Source organism: Oncorhynchus tshawytscha, linkage group LG19, assembly GCF_018296145.1.
Source record: "Oncorhynchus tshawytscha isolate Ot180627B linkage group LG19, Otsh_v2.0, whole genome shotgun sequence".
Lineage (NCBI taxonomy): Eukaryota > Metazoa > Chordata > Actinopteri > Salmoniformes > Salmonidae > Oncorhynchus > Oncorhynchus tshawytscha.
In genome coordinates, this window is record NC_056447.1 from 56,660,783 (window position 1) to 56,676,446 (window position 15,664).

A 15,664-nucleotide genomic window follows, 5' to 3' on the forward strand; every position below is an offset into this window, starting at 1 on the left:
TGTTGTCTTGTTGTTGCTGTGTTGTAGTAGTTGTGTATTTTGTTGTTGTTGTTGTCATGTTGTTGTGTATCTTCTTGTTGTTGTGGATGTTGTTGCTGTTGCAGACATGCCCAAAGTAATTTCCCCTCATGGATAATGTTCCATTTTTAATTGAATTGAACAGTTAGACCATGTGTCTGTGGACGGCTGTGGCTGTGCCGAGGGAACCTACCTGAATGACCAGGGAGAGTGTGTCCCTGCCTCACGCTGCTCCTGCTACAATGGAGGCACAGTAGTGCCCCCTGGAGAGGTCACCAGGATCTATGGGGCTACATGGTGAGGACTTGGTTGGCATGTGAAAGAAAATCTCTGAAAATGTGATGGTCTTCTCTGTTGTGGCTCTAATAAAATGTTTAGAAATCAACCGTCTTCTTCTGAAGTCTTGGTTTACTTCAAGAGGCATGCTAAACCATGCTTAACCCCCTCCTCTTGTATCCCTCTTAACCACCCAGCTCTTGCAGACAAGGGAAATTAAGTTGTACTGGAGAACAACAACATTTATGTGAGTACTCTGAAATACAGCATATCACTTCACAACCAAGACTCTGTAGTTTAGTCCCTGCTAACCTATAAAACCTATGTTTGTTCCCTACAGCCTGTGAAGAACCAATGGGTTTCTTCAACTGTTCTAGTGCAGGGCCCGGAGCCAAGGGCTCAGAGTGCCAGAAGAGCTGTCAAACACTAGACAGTCACTGTGTAAGTCTACAATGGGACATGTCTTACAACACATTAATAAAAACATGTCTTACAACACGTTAATAAAAACATGTCTCACAACACGTTAATAAAAACATGTCTCACAACACGTTAATAAAAACATGTCTTACAACACATTAATAAAACATGTCTTACAACACGTAAATAAAACATGTCTTACAACACGTTAATAAAAACATGTCTTACAACACGTTAATAAAAACATGTCTCACAACACGTTAATAAAAACATGTCTCACAACACGTTAATAAAAACATGTCTCACAACACGTTAATAAAACATGTCTTACAACACGTTAATAAAACATGTCTTACAACACGTTAATAAAAACATGTCTTACAACACGTTAATAAAAACATGCCTTACAACACGTTAATAAAAACATGCCTTACAACACGTTAATAAAAACATGCCTTACAACACGTTAATAAAAACATGCCTTACAACAAGTTAATAAAAACATACCTTACAACACGTTAATAAAAACATGTCTTACAACAAGTTAATATAACATGCCTTACAACACATTAATAAAACATGCCTTACAACACGTTAATAAAACATGCCTTACAACACGTTAATAAAAACATGTCTTACATCACGTTAATAAAAACATGTCTTACAACACGTTAATAAAAACATGTCTTACAACACGTTAATAAAAACATGCCTTACAACACGTTAATAAAACATGCCTTACAACAAGTTAATAAAAACATGTCTTACAACACATTAATAAAACATGCCTTACAACACGTTAATAAAACATGCCTTACAACACGTTAATAAAACATGCCTTACAACACGTTAATAAAAACATGTCTTACAACACGTTAATAAAAACATGCCTTACAACACGTTAATAAAACATGCCTTACAACACGTTAATAAAAACATGTCTTACAACACGTTAATAAAAACATGCCTTACAACACGTTAATAAAAACATGTCTTACAACACGTTAATAAAAACATTCCTTACAACACATTAATAAAACATGCCTTACAACATGTTAATATAACATGTCTTACAACACGTTAATAAAAACATGCCTTACAACACGTTAATAAAAACATGTCTTACAACACGTTAATAAAAACATGTCTTACAACACGTTAATAAAAACATGTCTTACAACACATTAATAAAAACATGTCTTACAACACATTAATAAAAACATGTCTTACAACACATTAATAAAAACATGTCTTACAACACATTAATAAAAACATGCCTTACAACACATTAATAAAAACATGTCTTACAACACATTAATAAAACATGCCTTACAACACGTTAATAAAACATGTCTTACAACACGTTAATAAAAACATGCCTTACAACACGTTAATAAAACATGCCTTACAACACATTAATAAAAACATGTCTTACAACACGTTAATAAAACATGCCTTACAACACGTTAATAAAAACATGCCATACAACACGTTATTAAAAACATGTCTTACAACACGTTAATAAAAACATGTCTTACAACACATTAATAAAACATGCCTTACAACACATTAATAAAAACATGTCTTACAACACGTTAATAAAACATGTCTTACAACACGTTAATAAAAACATGCCTTACAACACGTTAATAAAAACATGTCTTACAACACGTTAATAAAACATGCCGTACAACACGTTAATAAAACATGTCTTACAACACGTTAATAAAAACATGTCTTACAACACGTTAATAAAAACATGTCTTACAACAAGTTAATAAAACATGCATTGCAACACGTTTTAAGAAAAACATACAAATCAAATCCAAACCAAATATATTTGTCACATACGCATGGTTAGCAGATGTTAATGCGAGTGTAGCGAAATGCTTGTGCTTCTAGTTCCGACCGTGCAGTAATATCTAACAAGTAACCTAACAATTTCACAACAACTACCCTTATACACACAAGTGTAAAGGAATGAATACGAATATGTACATAAATATATAAATGAGTGATGGCCGAACGGCATAGGCAAGATGTAGTAGATGGTACAGTATATACATATGAGATGAGTAATGTAGGGTATGAGAACATTATATAAAGTGGCATTGTTTGAAGTGGCTAGTCAAACATTACATCAAGATGGCAAGATGCAGTAGAGGGTATTGAGTACAGTATACATATGAGATGAGTAATGTAGGGTATGTAAACATTATATTATGTGGCATTGTTTTAAGTGGCTAGTGTTACATTTTTTACATCATTTTCGATCAATTTGTCCATTATTAAAGTAGCTAGAGTTGAGTCAGTATATTGGCAGCAGCCACTCAATGTTAGTGATGGCTGTTTAACAGTCTGATGGCCTTGAGATGGAAGCTGTTTTTCAGAATCTCGGTCCTCGCTTTGATGCACCTGTACTGACCTTGCCTTCTGAATGGTAGCGAGGTGAACAGGCAGTGGCTCGGGTGGTTGTTGTCCTTGATGATCTTCATGGCCTTCCTGTGACATCGGGTGGTGTAGGTGTGCTGGAGGGCAAGTAGTTTGCACCCGGTGATGCTTTGTGCAGACCTCACTACCCTCTGGAGAGCCTTCCAGTTATGGGCGGAGCAGCTGCCGCACCAGGCGGCGATACAGCCCGACAGGATGCTCTCGATTATGCGTCTCTAAAAGTTTAAGCCGAGGAACTTAAAACTCTCCACCCTCTCCACTACTGTCCCGTCAATGTAGATAAGTGGCTGCTCCCTCTGATGTTTCCTGAAGTCCACGATCATCTCCTTTGTTTTGTTAACGTTTAGTGTGAGGTTATTTTCCTGACACCACATTCCGAGGGCCCTCATATCCTCCCTGTAGGCCGTCTTGTCGTTGTTGGTAATCAAGCCTACCACTGTAGTGTCGTCTGCAAACTTGATGATTGAGTTGGAGGCGTTCATGCCCTCACAGTCGTGGGTGAACAGGGAGTACAGGAGAGGGCTGAGAAAGCACCCTTGTGGGGACCCAATGTTGAGGATCAGCGGGGTGGAGATGTTGTTACCTACCCTCACCACCTGGTGGCGGCCCATCAGGAAGTCCAGGACCCAGTTTACACAGGGCGGGGTCAAGACCCGGGGTCTCGACCTTAGTGACAAGTTTGGAGGGCACTATGGTGTTAAATGCTGAGCTGTAATCGATGAACAGCATTCTTACATAGGTATTCCTCTTGTCCAGATGGGTTAGGGCAGTGTACAGTATGATGGCGATTGCGTCGTCTGTGGACCTATTGGGGCTGTAAGCAAATTGGAGTGGGTCTAGGGTGTCAGGTAGGGTGGAAGTGATATGGTCTTTGACTAGTCTCTCAAAGCACTTCATGATGACGGAAGTGAGTGCTACAGGGCGGTAGTCATTTAGCTCAGTTACCTTAGCTTTCTTGGGAACAGGAACAATGGTGGCCCTCTTGAAGCATGTGGGGACAGCAGACTGGGATAAGGATTGATTGAATATGTCTGTAAACACACCAGCCAGCTAGTCTGCGCATGCAGTGAGGACGCGGCTGGGGATGCCATCTGGGCCTGCAGCCTTGCGAGGGTTAACACGTTTAAATGTTTTACTCACATTGACTGCATGCAGTAAAGGAGAGCCCGCAGGTTTTGGTAGCGGGATGTGTCAGTGGCACTGTATTGTCCTCAAAGTGAGCAATAAAGTAGTTTAGTCTGTCTGGGAGCAAGGCATCGTGATCCGCGACGGGGCTGGTTTTTCTTTTGTAGATTGACTGTAGACCCTGCCACATACCTCTCGTGTTTGAGCCATTGAATTGCGACTCCACTTTGTCTCTATAGTGAGCTTAGCTTGTTTGATTGACTTGCGGAGGGAATAGCTACACTGTTTGTATTCGTTCATGTTTCCGGTCACCTTGCCCTGGTTAAAAGCAGTTGTTCACGGTTTCTGGTTGGGGAATGTTTGAATAGACGCTGTGGGTACAACATCACCGATGCACTTGTTAATAAACTCGCATACCGAATCAGCGTATTCGTCAATGTTGTTGTTCGCCGCCATGCGGAACATATCCCAGTCCACAGTTCGAAGCGTTCTTGAAGCGTGGAATGCGATTGGTCGGACCAGCGTTGTCAGCGACGTTATGTTAACACAGTGACAGATTGATCAAATGATTTATTACCTTGGACAAAGCTAGGCCCAGGATCCAAACGATATCCTCCGATGAGATTGACTTTTTAGAGGGTTTCTGTTTGAGCAGACTGTAATGTTTACAGAGAACCTGATCTCCATGAACATCAAGGAGATCATCTTTAAAAGTCATCCTTGTGTCTTTTCAAACACTTGATCAATTGATCCATTTGACAAATAATGTCCACATCTTATACCCTGGAGGGTGGAGGGACATTCAGGCACATAATGTCCACAACTTATACCCTGGAGGTTGGAGGGACATACAGGCACACATAATGTCCACATCTTATACCCTGGAGGGTGGAGGGACATTCAGGCACATAATGTCCACATCTTATACCCTGGAGGGTGGAGGGACATTCAGGCACATAATGTCCACATCTTATACCCCTTGAGGTTGGAGGGACATTCAGGCACATAATGTCCACAACTTATACCCTGGAGGGTGGAGGGACATTCAGGCACATAATGTCCACATCTTATACACTGGAGGGTGGAGGGACATTCAGGCACATAATGTCCACATCTTATACCCTGGTGGGAGGAGGGACATTTAGGCACATAAAGTCCAACTTAAATTCATGTCAGTCCTTCACTGATTCATTGTGTTATAGATCAGTGCAGAGTGTGTGTCAGGCTGTCTATGTCCTGATGGTCTGCTGTCTGATGGAAACGGAGGATGCATCAAGGAAGACCTATGTCCCTGTTCTCACAATGGAGTCTATTACCAACCTGGACATGTGCTCAAAGTAGACTGTAATACCTGGTAAAATCAACTTCTATCCCTCTTCTTCTTCTTCTTCTTTGGATATGTCAAATGCTTCCCTCTAAAATCTTCCCATGTGATTATGTTTGCATCATTGTAGCACTTGTGAAGGCAGAAAATGGCAGTGTACCAAAAAGCAGTGTGATGGGATGTGTGCCATATATGGAGATGGGCATTTCATCACTTTTGATGAGGAAAGGTTCACTTTCAATGGAGATTGTGAATACATTCTTACTCAGGTAGGGCAATAATCATTTGCATTCATGATTTTCTTTGTATTTTTATTAAATCCCCTACTTTATGTATGATGCACATATTTTCTAATTATGTTTAAGATGAGGTAATGATAATAACTCAGAGGTTTTCTGATTGTGAATTTGAAAACATCCTGCAGGACTACTGCAGCAACAATCCAAAAGGTACCTTTAGAGTGATCACAGAGAACATTCCCTGTGGAACCACCGGCACCACCTGTTCCAAGGCCATCAAGCTCTTCTTGGGGGTAGGAACTACTGTTCATAAATGGCTTCAGACATGCATTAAAGGTACGATAGACAAGTCTGGACATTTGACTCAATGTCGACCCCGGTGACTGTGAGTGTAATTGCATGCTGAACTCTGGATGCACTTATCTCGTCCCCTCCATGCGTTTTATTAGCACACTAGATTGACAGGGCTGTCTGACGGAGTGTCTGAATAATTCTCTGGCAGATTTGATAGCGGCACAAAAATCACCCCTATGTGTTTGGGAAGGGTTAGCTATGTATTTGGGTGAGTGTTAGCTATGCATTTGGGTTAGGGTTAGCTATGTATTAGGGTTAGGGTTAGCTATGTATTAGGGTTAGGGTTAGCTATGTATTAGGGTTAGGGTTAGCTATGTATTAGGGTTAGGGTTAGCTATGTATTAGGGTTAGGGTTAGCTATGTATTAGGGTTAGGGTTAGCTATGTATTAGGGTTAGGGTTAGCTATGTATTAGGGTTAGGGTTAGCTATGTATTTGGGTTAGGGTTAGCTATGTATTAGGGTTAGAGTTAGCTTTGTATTTGGGTTAGAGTTAACTATGTATTTTGGTTAGGTTTAGCTATGTATTAGGGTTAGGTGTAAAACCCAGCACCACCACAGTGTTACCCTGGATAGTGTTAAATCCAGCACCACCACAGTGTTACCCTGGATAGTGTTAAACCCAGCACCACCACAGTGTTACCCTGGATAGTGTAAAGCCCAGCACCACCACAGTGTTACCCTGGGTAGTGTTAAATCCAGCACCACCACAGTGTTACCCTGGGTAGTGTTAAATCCAGCACCACCACAGTGTTACCCTGGGTAGTGTTAAATCCAGCACCACCACAGTGTTACCCTGGGTAGTGTTAAATCCAGCACCACCACAGTGTTACCCTGGGTAGTGTTAAATCCAGCACCACCACAGTGTTACCCTGGGTAGTGTTAAATCCAGCACCACCACAGTGTTACCCTGGGTAGTGTTAAATCCAGCACCACCACAGTGTTACCCTGGATAGTGTAAAGCCCAGCACCACCACAGTGTTACCCTGGATAGTGTTAAATCCAGCACCACCACAGTGTAAAGCCCAGCACCACCACAGTGTTACCCTGGGTAGTGTTAAATCCAGCACCACCACAGTGTTACCCTGGATAGTGTTAAACCCAGCACCACCACAGTGTTACCCTGGATAGTGTAAAGCCCAGCACCACCACAGTGTTACCCTGGGTAGTGTTAAATCCAGCACCACCACAGTGTTACCCTGGGTAGTGTTAAATCCAGCACCACCACAGTGTTACCCTGGATAGTGTAAAGCCCAGCACCACCACAGTGTTACCCTGGATAGTGTTAAACCCAGCACCACCACAGTGTTACCCTGGATAGTGTAAAGCCCAGCACCACCACAGTGTTACCCTGGGTAGTGTTAAATCCAGCACCACCACAGTGTAAACCTGGATAGTGTTAAATCCAGCACCACCACAGTGTTACCCTGGGTAGTGTTAAATCCAGCACCACCACAGTGTAACCCTGGGTAGTGTTAAATCCAGCACCACCACAGTGTTACCCTGGGTAGTGTTAAATCCAGCACCACCACAGTGTTACCCTGGATAGTGTTAAATCCAGCACCACCACAGTGTAACCCTGGGTAGTGTTAAATCCAGCACCACCACAGTGTAAACCTGTCTACTAGTATTACATTAGCAATGAACACTTTCTGTTTCTGTCTTACAGAACAATGAGATCAGACTAGCAGATGAATCTGTAAAAGTGATCAAACAAGAGAACGGGGTTGACGTACCATACCAGGTCCACTCTATCGGTCTCTATGTTGTTGTTGAGGCTGGAAATGGCCTGATCCTCATGTGGGACAAGAAGAATAGCCTGTTCATCAAACTCAGCTCTACCTTCCAGGTGAGTGACTAGAATAGGACATTTTGAACCAGTGATTGCACTGTATCTTTGTTTACCAATTGCATTGGCTTACAAAACAATGTGATGTTTTATTATCTACTTCAAGTTATTATTTTTAAATATTTAATTTCCTTCCAGGGCCAAGTGTGTGGTCTGTGTGGTAACTACGACGGTAATGGAAAGAACGACTTCACGTCCAGAAACCAGGAAGTGGTTGTTGAAGCTCTGGAGTTTGGGAACAGCTGGAAAGTGTCACCCAGTTGCCCCAACGCTGATGTCATAAAAAACCCATGCACTGTAAGATCATACAGGCAGTCCTGGTCTCTGAAACGCTGCAGCATCATCACCAGTAACGTTTTCTCAGCCTGCCACTCACAGGTACAGTACACAGCAGATACTATTCAATGTAGATTCAATACCAAAGTTGTTAGGAAGTTGACGTAGTTGATATAAACGAAGATAAAAAGACACACAGCAGATACATTCAATAGATACTACAGCAGATACATTCAATAGATACTACAGCAGATACATTCAATAGAGACTACAGCAGATACATTCAATAGACAGTACAGCAGATACATTCAATAGACAGTACAGCAGATACATTCAATAGAGACTACAGCCGATACATTCAATAGAGACTACAGCCGATACATTCAATAGAGACTACAGCAGATACATTCAATAGAGACTACAGCCGATACATTCAATAGAGACTACAGCAGATACATTCAATAGAGACTACAGCAGATACATTCAATAGAGACTACAGCCGATACATTCAATAGAGACTACAGCAGATACATTCAATAGAGACTACAGCCGATACATTCAATAGAGACTACAGCAGATACATTCAATAGAGACTACAGCAGATACATTCAATAGAGACTACAGCAGATACATTCAATAGAGACTACAGCCGATACATTCAATAGAGACGACAGCCGATACATTCAATAGAGACGACAGCCAATACATTCAATAGAGACGACAGCAGATACATTCAATAGAGACGACAGCCGATACATTCAATAGAGACGACAGCCGATACATTCAATAGAGACGACAGCAGATACATTCAATAGACAGTACAGCAGATCCATTCAATAAACAGTACAGCAGATACATGAAGTTGGCAGGTTCAAACAAGCTGTCTGTACAAAGGCTATGACTTGTGTATCTTGGCAACATTGGTATTTGCATTAGGTGAACAATTTAATTTTCTGTTCAAAGTAAGCCGTTGGGTGGGGTTACATATGGAATTGTTTTAAGATGGTCATACCATTGATTATTTAGATATTTCATTTGAATTTAAGGACCGCTTTAGTTTTCAAATATATATATCATATATTTAAAAAATAAAAAATATTAAATATTGAATTTGGCCCTCACCTCTACAGGCCATCGCAACACATTCATAAATGGCAAAAGAAACTGTCAAAAATAAATCATAAGGAATAAGATTTTGAAGTGTCTAGATTTAAGAAAGCTCAATATTTTTTGTTGTTGTTGGGGGGGGGACATATTATTTCTGTTGCCACAAAACAACCTCCATACTTCCATTCGTTTGCGTGGCTTACCTTCACCATCTTGTTCACAGGAGTCTCCCCTTTCTATAGAGTGGTCATAATAGTTTCTAGGCCAAACCATTCAGGCGCTACAGACGTTTCTGTGAAAAGACAGATTTTCAGAACGTCTTGTGGTCTATAACTCAGCCACTGTTCACCGCAGATGCAGAAGGCCGACATAGGCGGATGTGGTGGATTGAGAAGCAGTCCGTGCAAAAAAACCTGATATCTCTAGCTTAAATTGACAGCTTGTGATAAGGATTTATGATGTTACTTAGATCGACGCACAGGTGCATCAATAAATGCTTCAGGATTAATAGCCTAAATCGCTCTGGATGTTGGAGCTATTTGTTGAATGGGGAACTTGATCTTCATCAAGGTTTATTTGTGAGTAAATCTGGCTTTGTAAATAACCCGTTGTTACCCAGCCACTGACCTCTCTGCACGTTACTGCAGTACAGGTCGTAGAAAAGTTCATCTGTAATATAAATATGGACCTGAGATGTGGGGGATCAACTCTAAAAGGCTAGATTCTAGACCCCATTTCGACTATGCACCTTTTAAAGGCAATATTTCTGAATTCATGAAGACCACATTCAAGGTAAACACTGCATTTGTTGGCTCAATCGCTCTTTAACGAGGATTGAATCTAAATATGGACTTGAGATGTGTGTCAGGAGACTGAGGGCTCAACTCTAAAAGGGCTAGATTCCCTTTTCGGGCTATCCACCTTTAAAAAGCTATATTTCCGTGTTCGTGGAGACCATATTCATGGTAAACGCTGCATTTGTTGGCTCAGTCGCGCTGTAACACGGATTGAATCTAGGTCTTAAAGGCTGTATTTACAATTCCTAACAACCTAAATCTGATTTTCTTTTTATAGTCATTCTTTTTTTCTGACTGTCCACACAAAGTAAGATCAGATAGATATTAAATATGAAAATAATTGGTAAAAGATCGAACTGCCTGTGTAAACTCAGTCTTTTTTTCTGACTGTCTGCTAGTCGTTTTCCATATCAGATTTGTTCATTCACACTGTTGTAGGCTCTGAAGTAGCACCACAGATGCAATGATAATTTCCTGTCCATCACATTTTGGGGTGGTTATCATGGTAATGGCAGGTTGTCATGGTAATGGCAGGTCATGTGCATGAAACAACCCACGTTAGAGCAAAAACATCAGATCTGAGCGTCCAGGCAGAGACCGCATGGAGAATTGGGTTTGAATCAGGATTGAGATCCACATATGGAAGTGGTTTACACATTAAGGACAAGATCAGATAGGTATTAAATATGAAAATAATTAGTAAAAGATCTGAATTGAACTGCCCGTGTAAACGCAGCCAAAGTGGAAGTGCATAAGTACAAGAGTATGGTTAAGGCTTCAACAAGAGTTAATTTACCTCACAGCTTCAGGGTCATAATAACAATCATATGGTGGAATTTATAACGAACATTAATTTTGTAGCACAAGTCTTGGGCTAACAGGTTTCCAATAAGATCACACAATGACAAGCAGAGTTGCATGATGGAAAAATTGCAATCTTTCCAATAAAATTGGTTTGTCAATAATCATGTGAATGTCCACACAGTCACCATAATAGACAACAACAAAAGTAGCACTAAACAGATAACAAAATCATAAAGTCAGCCATCCAACCCAATAATAATCATTGTCAATAGTTCATCTGTAGTCTCTTCAACAAGCTGAGCAATGCATTGAATAAATAAATGATGGCTTAATGCATCTACCTAAAAGGTGGACCCCACGCCATTCCATGATGCCTGTGTGAGGGACTCGTGTGCCTGTGACACTGGGGGAGACTGCGAGTGTTTCTGTACAGCTGTAGCAGCCTACGCCCAGGCCTGTAACGAGGCAGGGGCTTGTATCAAGTGGAGAACACCAGATATCTGCCGTGAGTCATTTGCTTTGAGTGGGACAATTGATTGATGGATAGGTGGGATTGTTTAGCTATCGGGACAAAATACCAATTTATGATTTCAATGTGTAACTGTTCAATCAATCTTTTAGGACCCTGGTTCAGTTAAAATGTGACATGTTTTAATTTCACCAGCTCTGTTCTGTGATTTCTACAACCCTATTGGTGAGTGTGAGTGGCATTATAATCCGTGTGGATACCCCTGTATGAAGACCTGCAAGAATCCCTCAGGAACATGCTCCAGTCAGATCCCTGCACTGGAAGGTAACTAAGAGCCCTTCATAACAGCTTGGCCATTGTAGTGGAAATTTCCTGTATTTACCAAATCATGAGAGCAAACCACCACACAAGTCAGAGTTATCATAAAGTCCATCTTTAATTATTATGAGCTCCATCACAACCCTGTGACTCTCGGATCAATTCAGTGTCTATAAATGAATCCTCTGAGAGTCCCTACACATTGCAACTGAGATCCTTTATAGCAAAGACACACATAGCCAGACAGCATTGGCTATAAATTATCGTTCAGCTTTGTCTCCTAAACTATGTTCTTATCTCACTCTTGGTACCACTCAGGACCAAAAACAAAACCTCATCCACTGACATATACAGTGCCTTGCGAAAGTATTCGGCCCCCATGAACTTTGCGACCTTTTGCCACATTTCAGGCTTCAAACATAAAGATATAAAACTGTATTTTTTTGTGAAGAATCAACAACAAGTGGGACACAATCATGAAGTGGAACGACATTTATTGGATATTTCAAACCTTTTTAACAAATTAAAAACTGAAAAATTGGGCGTGCTAAATGATTCAGCCCCCTTAAGTTAATACTTTGTAGCGCCACCTTTTGCTGCGATTACAGCTGTAAGTCGCTTGGGGTATGTCTCTATCAGTTTTGCACATCGAGAGACTGAAATTTTTTCCCATTCCTCCTTGAAAAACAGCTCGAGCTCAGTGAGGTTGGATGGAGAGCATTTGTGAACAGCAGTTTTCAGTTCTTTCCACAGATTCTCGATTGGATTCAGGTCTGGACTTTGACTTGGCCATTCTAACACCTGGATATGTTTATTTTTGAACCATTCCATTGTAGATTTTGCTTTATGTTTTGGATCATTGTCTTGTTGGAAGACAAATCTCCATCCCAGTCTCAGGTCTTTTGCAGACTCCATCAGGTTTTCTTCCAGAATGGTCCTGTATTTGGCTCCATCCATCTTCCCATCAATTTTAACCATCTTCCCTGTCCATGCTGAAGAAAAGCAGGCCCAAACCATGATGCTGCCAACACCATGTTTGACAGTGGGGATGGTGTGTTCAGGTTGATGAGCTGTGTTGCTTTTACGCCAAACATAACATTTTGCATTGTTGCCAAAAAGTTCAATTTTGGTTTCATCTGACCAGAGCACCTTCTTCCACATGTTTGGTGTGTCTCCCAGGTGGCTTGTGGCAAACTTTAAACAAAACTTTTTATGGATATCTTTAAGAAATGGCTTTCTTCTTGCCACTCTTCCATAAAGGCCAGATTTGTGCAATATACGACTGATTGTTGTCCTATGGACAGAGTCTCCCACCTCAGCTGTAGATCTCTGCAGTTCATCCAGAGTGATCATGGGCCTCTTGGCTGCATCTCTGATCAGTCTTCTCCTTGTATGAGCTGAAAGTTTAGAGGGACGGCCAGGTCTTAGTAGATTTGCAGTGGTCTGATACTCCTTCCATTTCAATATTATCGCTTGCACAGTGCTCCTTGGGATGTTTAAAGCTTGGGAAATCTTTTTGTATCCAAATCCGGCTTTAAACTTCTTCACAACAGTATCTCGGACCTGCGTGGTGTGTTCCTTGTTCTTCATGATGCTCTCTGCGCTTTTAACGGACCTCTGAGACTATCACAGTGCAGGTGCATTTATACGGAGACTTGATTACACACAGGTGGATTGTATTTATCATCATTAGTCATTTAGGTCAACATTGGATCATTCAGAGATCCTCACTGAACTTCTGGAGAGAGTTTGCTGCTGTTACGTCTAATCAAGGTAGGTGGAATCAGGAACAGAGAGCAGATAGCGATATAAAGTTTATTCTCCGGTGAACAAAACAAACACGGTCAACCCAAACACACACAGGGTGAAATTATCCAACACAGGATAACAGACTAACCGGAGAATAAGAAACACAATAACACCGACAGACGAAAATGAATGACAAAATAAACAATCCCGCACAAAACAAGGGTGGGACAACCTACATTATATACAGACACTAATTAACTAAACAACACACAGGTGAAACCAATCAGACAAAACCAACAGATACACGAAAAGGGATCGGTAGTGGCTAGTAGGACGGTGACGACGACCGCCGAGCACCGCCTGAACGGGCAGGAGAGCCAACCTCGGCGGAAGTCGTGACAGTACCCCCCCCTCTGACGCGCGGCTCCCGCAGCGCGCCGCCACCGTCCTCGAGGACGACCCGGAGGACGAGGTGTCCTTGGAGCGCTGTACCCATTCCTCCACCGCAGGAGCCTCGGTCTGACTCTGATGCCATGGAGCCAGGACTGGCTGGTAACCTAACACACACTCAAAAGGAGACAAGTTAGTAGAGGAGTGGCGTAAGGAGTTCTGGGCTAGTTCGGCCCATGGAACATACCTAGCCCACTCACCAGGCCGGTCCCGACAATAGGACCGCAGAAACCTGCCCACATCCTGGTTAACGCGCTCCACCTGCCCATTACTCTCGGGGTGAAAACCTGAGGTTAAGCTAACCGAGACCCCCAGTCTCTCCATAAACGCCCTCCACACTCTGGACGTGAATTGGGGACCCCGATCAGAGACGATGTCCTCAGGCACCCCATAGTGCCGGAAGACATGGGTAAACAAAGCCTCAGCAGTCTGCAGGGCCGTAGGAAGACCGGGCAACGGAATGAGACGACAGGACTTAGAAAACCGATCCACAACGACCAGGATCGTAGTACTTCCCTGGGACAGGAGAAGGTCGGTAAGAAAATCCACCGATAAATGTGTCCACGGCCGTTGTGGAATGGGGAGGGGTTGTAATTTCCCTCTAGGTAGGTGCCGAGGAGCCTTGCTCTGAGCACACACAGCAGGAGGAGACATAAAATCTCATGTCTTTAGCCAGTGTGGGCCACCAGTATCTCCCTCTCAGACTCTGCACTGTCCTCTTGATACCAGGATGACCCGAGGAGGGAAGAGTATGAGCCCACCTAATCAGCTTGTCCCGGACCACCCTCGGCACGTACTTGGTCCCTACTGGACAGTTAGGAGGAGCCGGCTCTGACCGTGAGGCCCTCTCTATCTCAGCATCCACCTCCCATACCACCGGTGCCACGAGACATGACGGTGGAATGATGGGAGTTGGCTCTACTGACCGTTCCTCGGTATCATAGAGGCGAGACAGTGCGTCAGCTTTGGTGTTTTGGGAGTGTGGCCGATATGTGAGGGTAAACTGGAACCTAGTAAAAAACATGGCCCATCTAGCCTGACGTGGATTTAGTCTCTTTGCTGCCCGGATGTACTCGAGATTACGATGGTCAGTCCAGATGAGAAAAGGGTATTTAGCCCCCTCAAACCAATGTCTCCACACCTTCAGAGCCTTGACTACAGCTAACAACTCCCGGTCCCCCACATCATAGTTTCGCTCCGCTGGGCTGAGCTTGCTCGAAAAGAAAGCACACCGGCAGAGTTTGGATGGCACGCCCGAGCGTTGGGACAGCACGGCTCCAACCCCAGCCTCGGACGCATCCACCTCCACTATGAACGCTAAAGAGGGGTCCGGATGCGCCAACACGGGCGCATTGGTGAACAGCTCCTTCAGACGACTGAAAGCTCTGCCCGCCTCTGCTGACCAGCGCAAGCGCACCGGTCCTCCCTTCAGCACTGAGGTGATGGGAGCAGCCACCTGACCAAAACCCCGGATAAACCTCCGGTAGTAATTGGCAAACCCTAAAAACCGCTGCACTTCTTTCACCGTGGTCGGAGTCGGCCAATTACGCACGGCTGTAACGCGATCATCCTCCATCACCACCCCGGAGGTGGAAATACGATACCCCAGGAAGGAAACGGACTGTTTGAAAAACTCACAT

General features: G+C 42.8%; 2 protein-coding genes across 2 annotated transcripts in view; both read left to right on the top strand.

Annotated features, from left to right (window-relative positions):
* LOC112240815 (mucin-5B-like) overlaps positions 1 to 15,664 on the top strand; it is a 102,638-nt gene that overhangs the window by 26,226 nt on the left and 60,748 nt on the right. The gene's annotated exons all lie outside the window — the stretch shown is intronic.
* LOC112247996 (mucin-2-like) overlaps positions 1 to 15,664 on the top strand; it is a 37,516-nt gene that overhangs the window by 12,182 nt on the left and 9,670 nt on the right. The window contains 7 exon segments of the mRNA XM_042301197.1: positions 164 to 315; positions 5,745 to 5,883; positions 6,039 to 6,146; positions 7,875 to 8,054; positions 8,193 to 8,432; positions 11,387 to 11,543; positions 11,703 to 11,831. Coding sequence (XP_042157131.1) covers positions 164 to 315; positions 5,745 to 5,883; positions 6,039 to 6,146; positions 7,875 to 8,054; positions 8,193 to 8,432; positions 11,387 to 11,543; positions 11,703 to 11,831 — 1,105 coding nt within the window.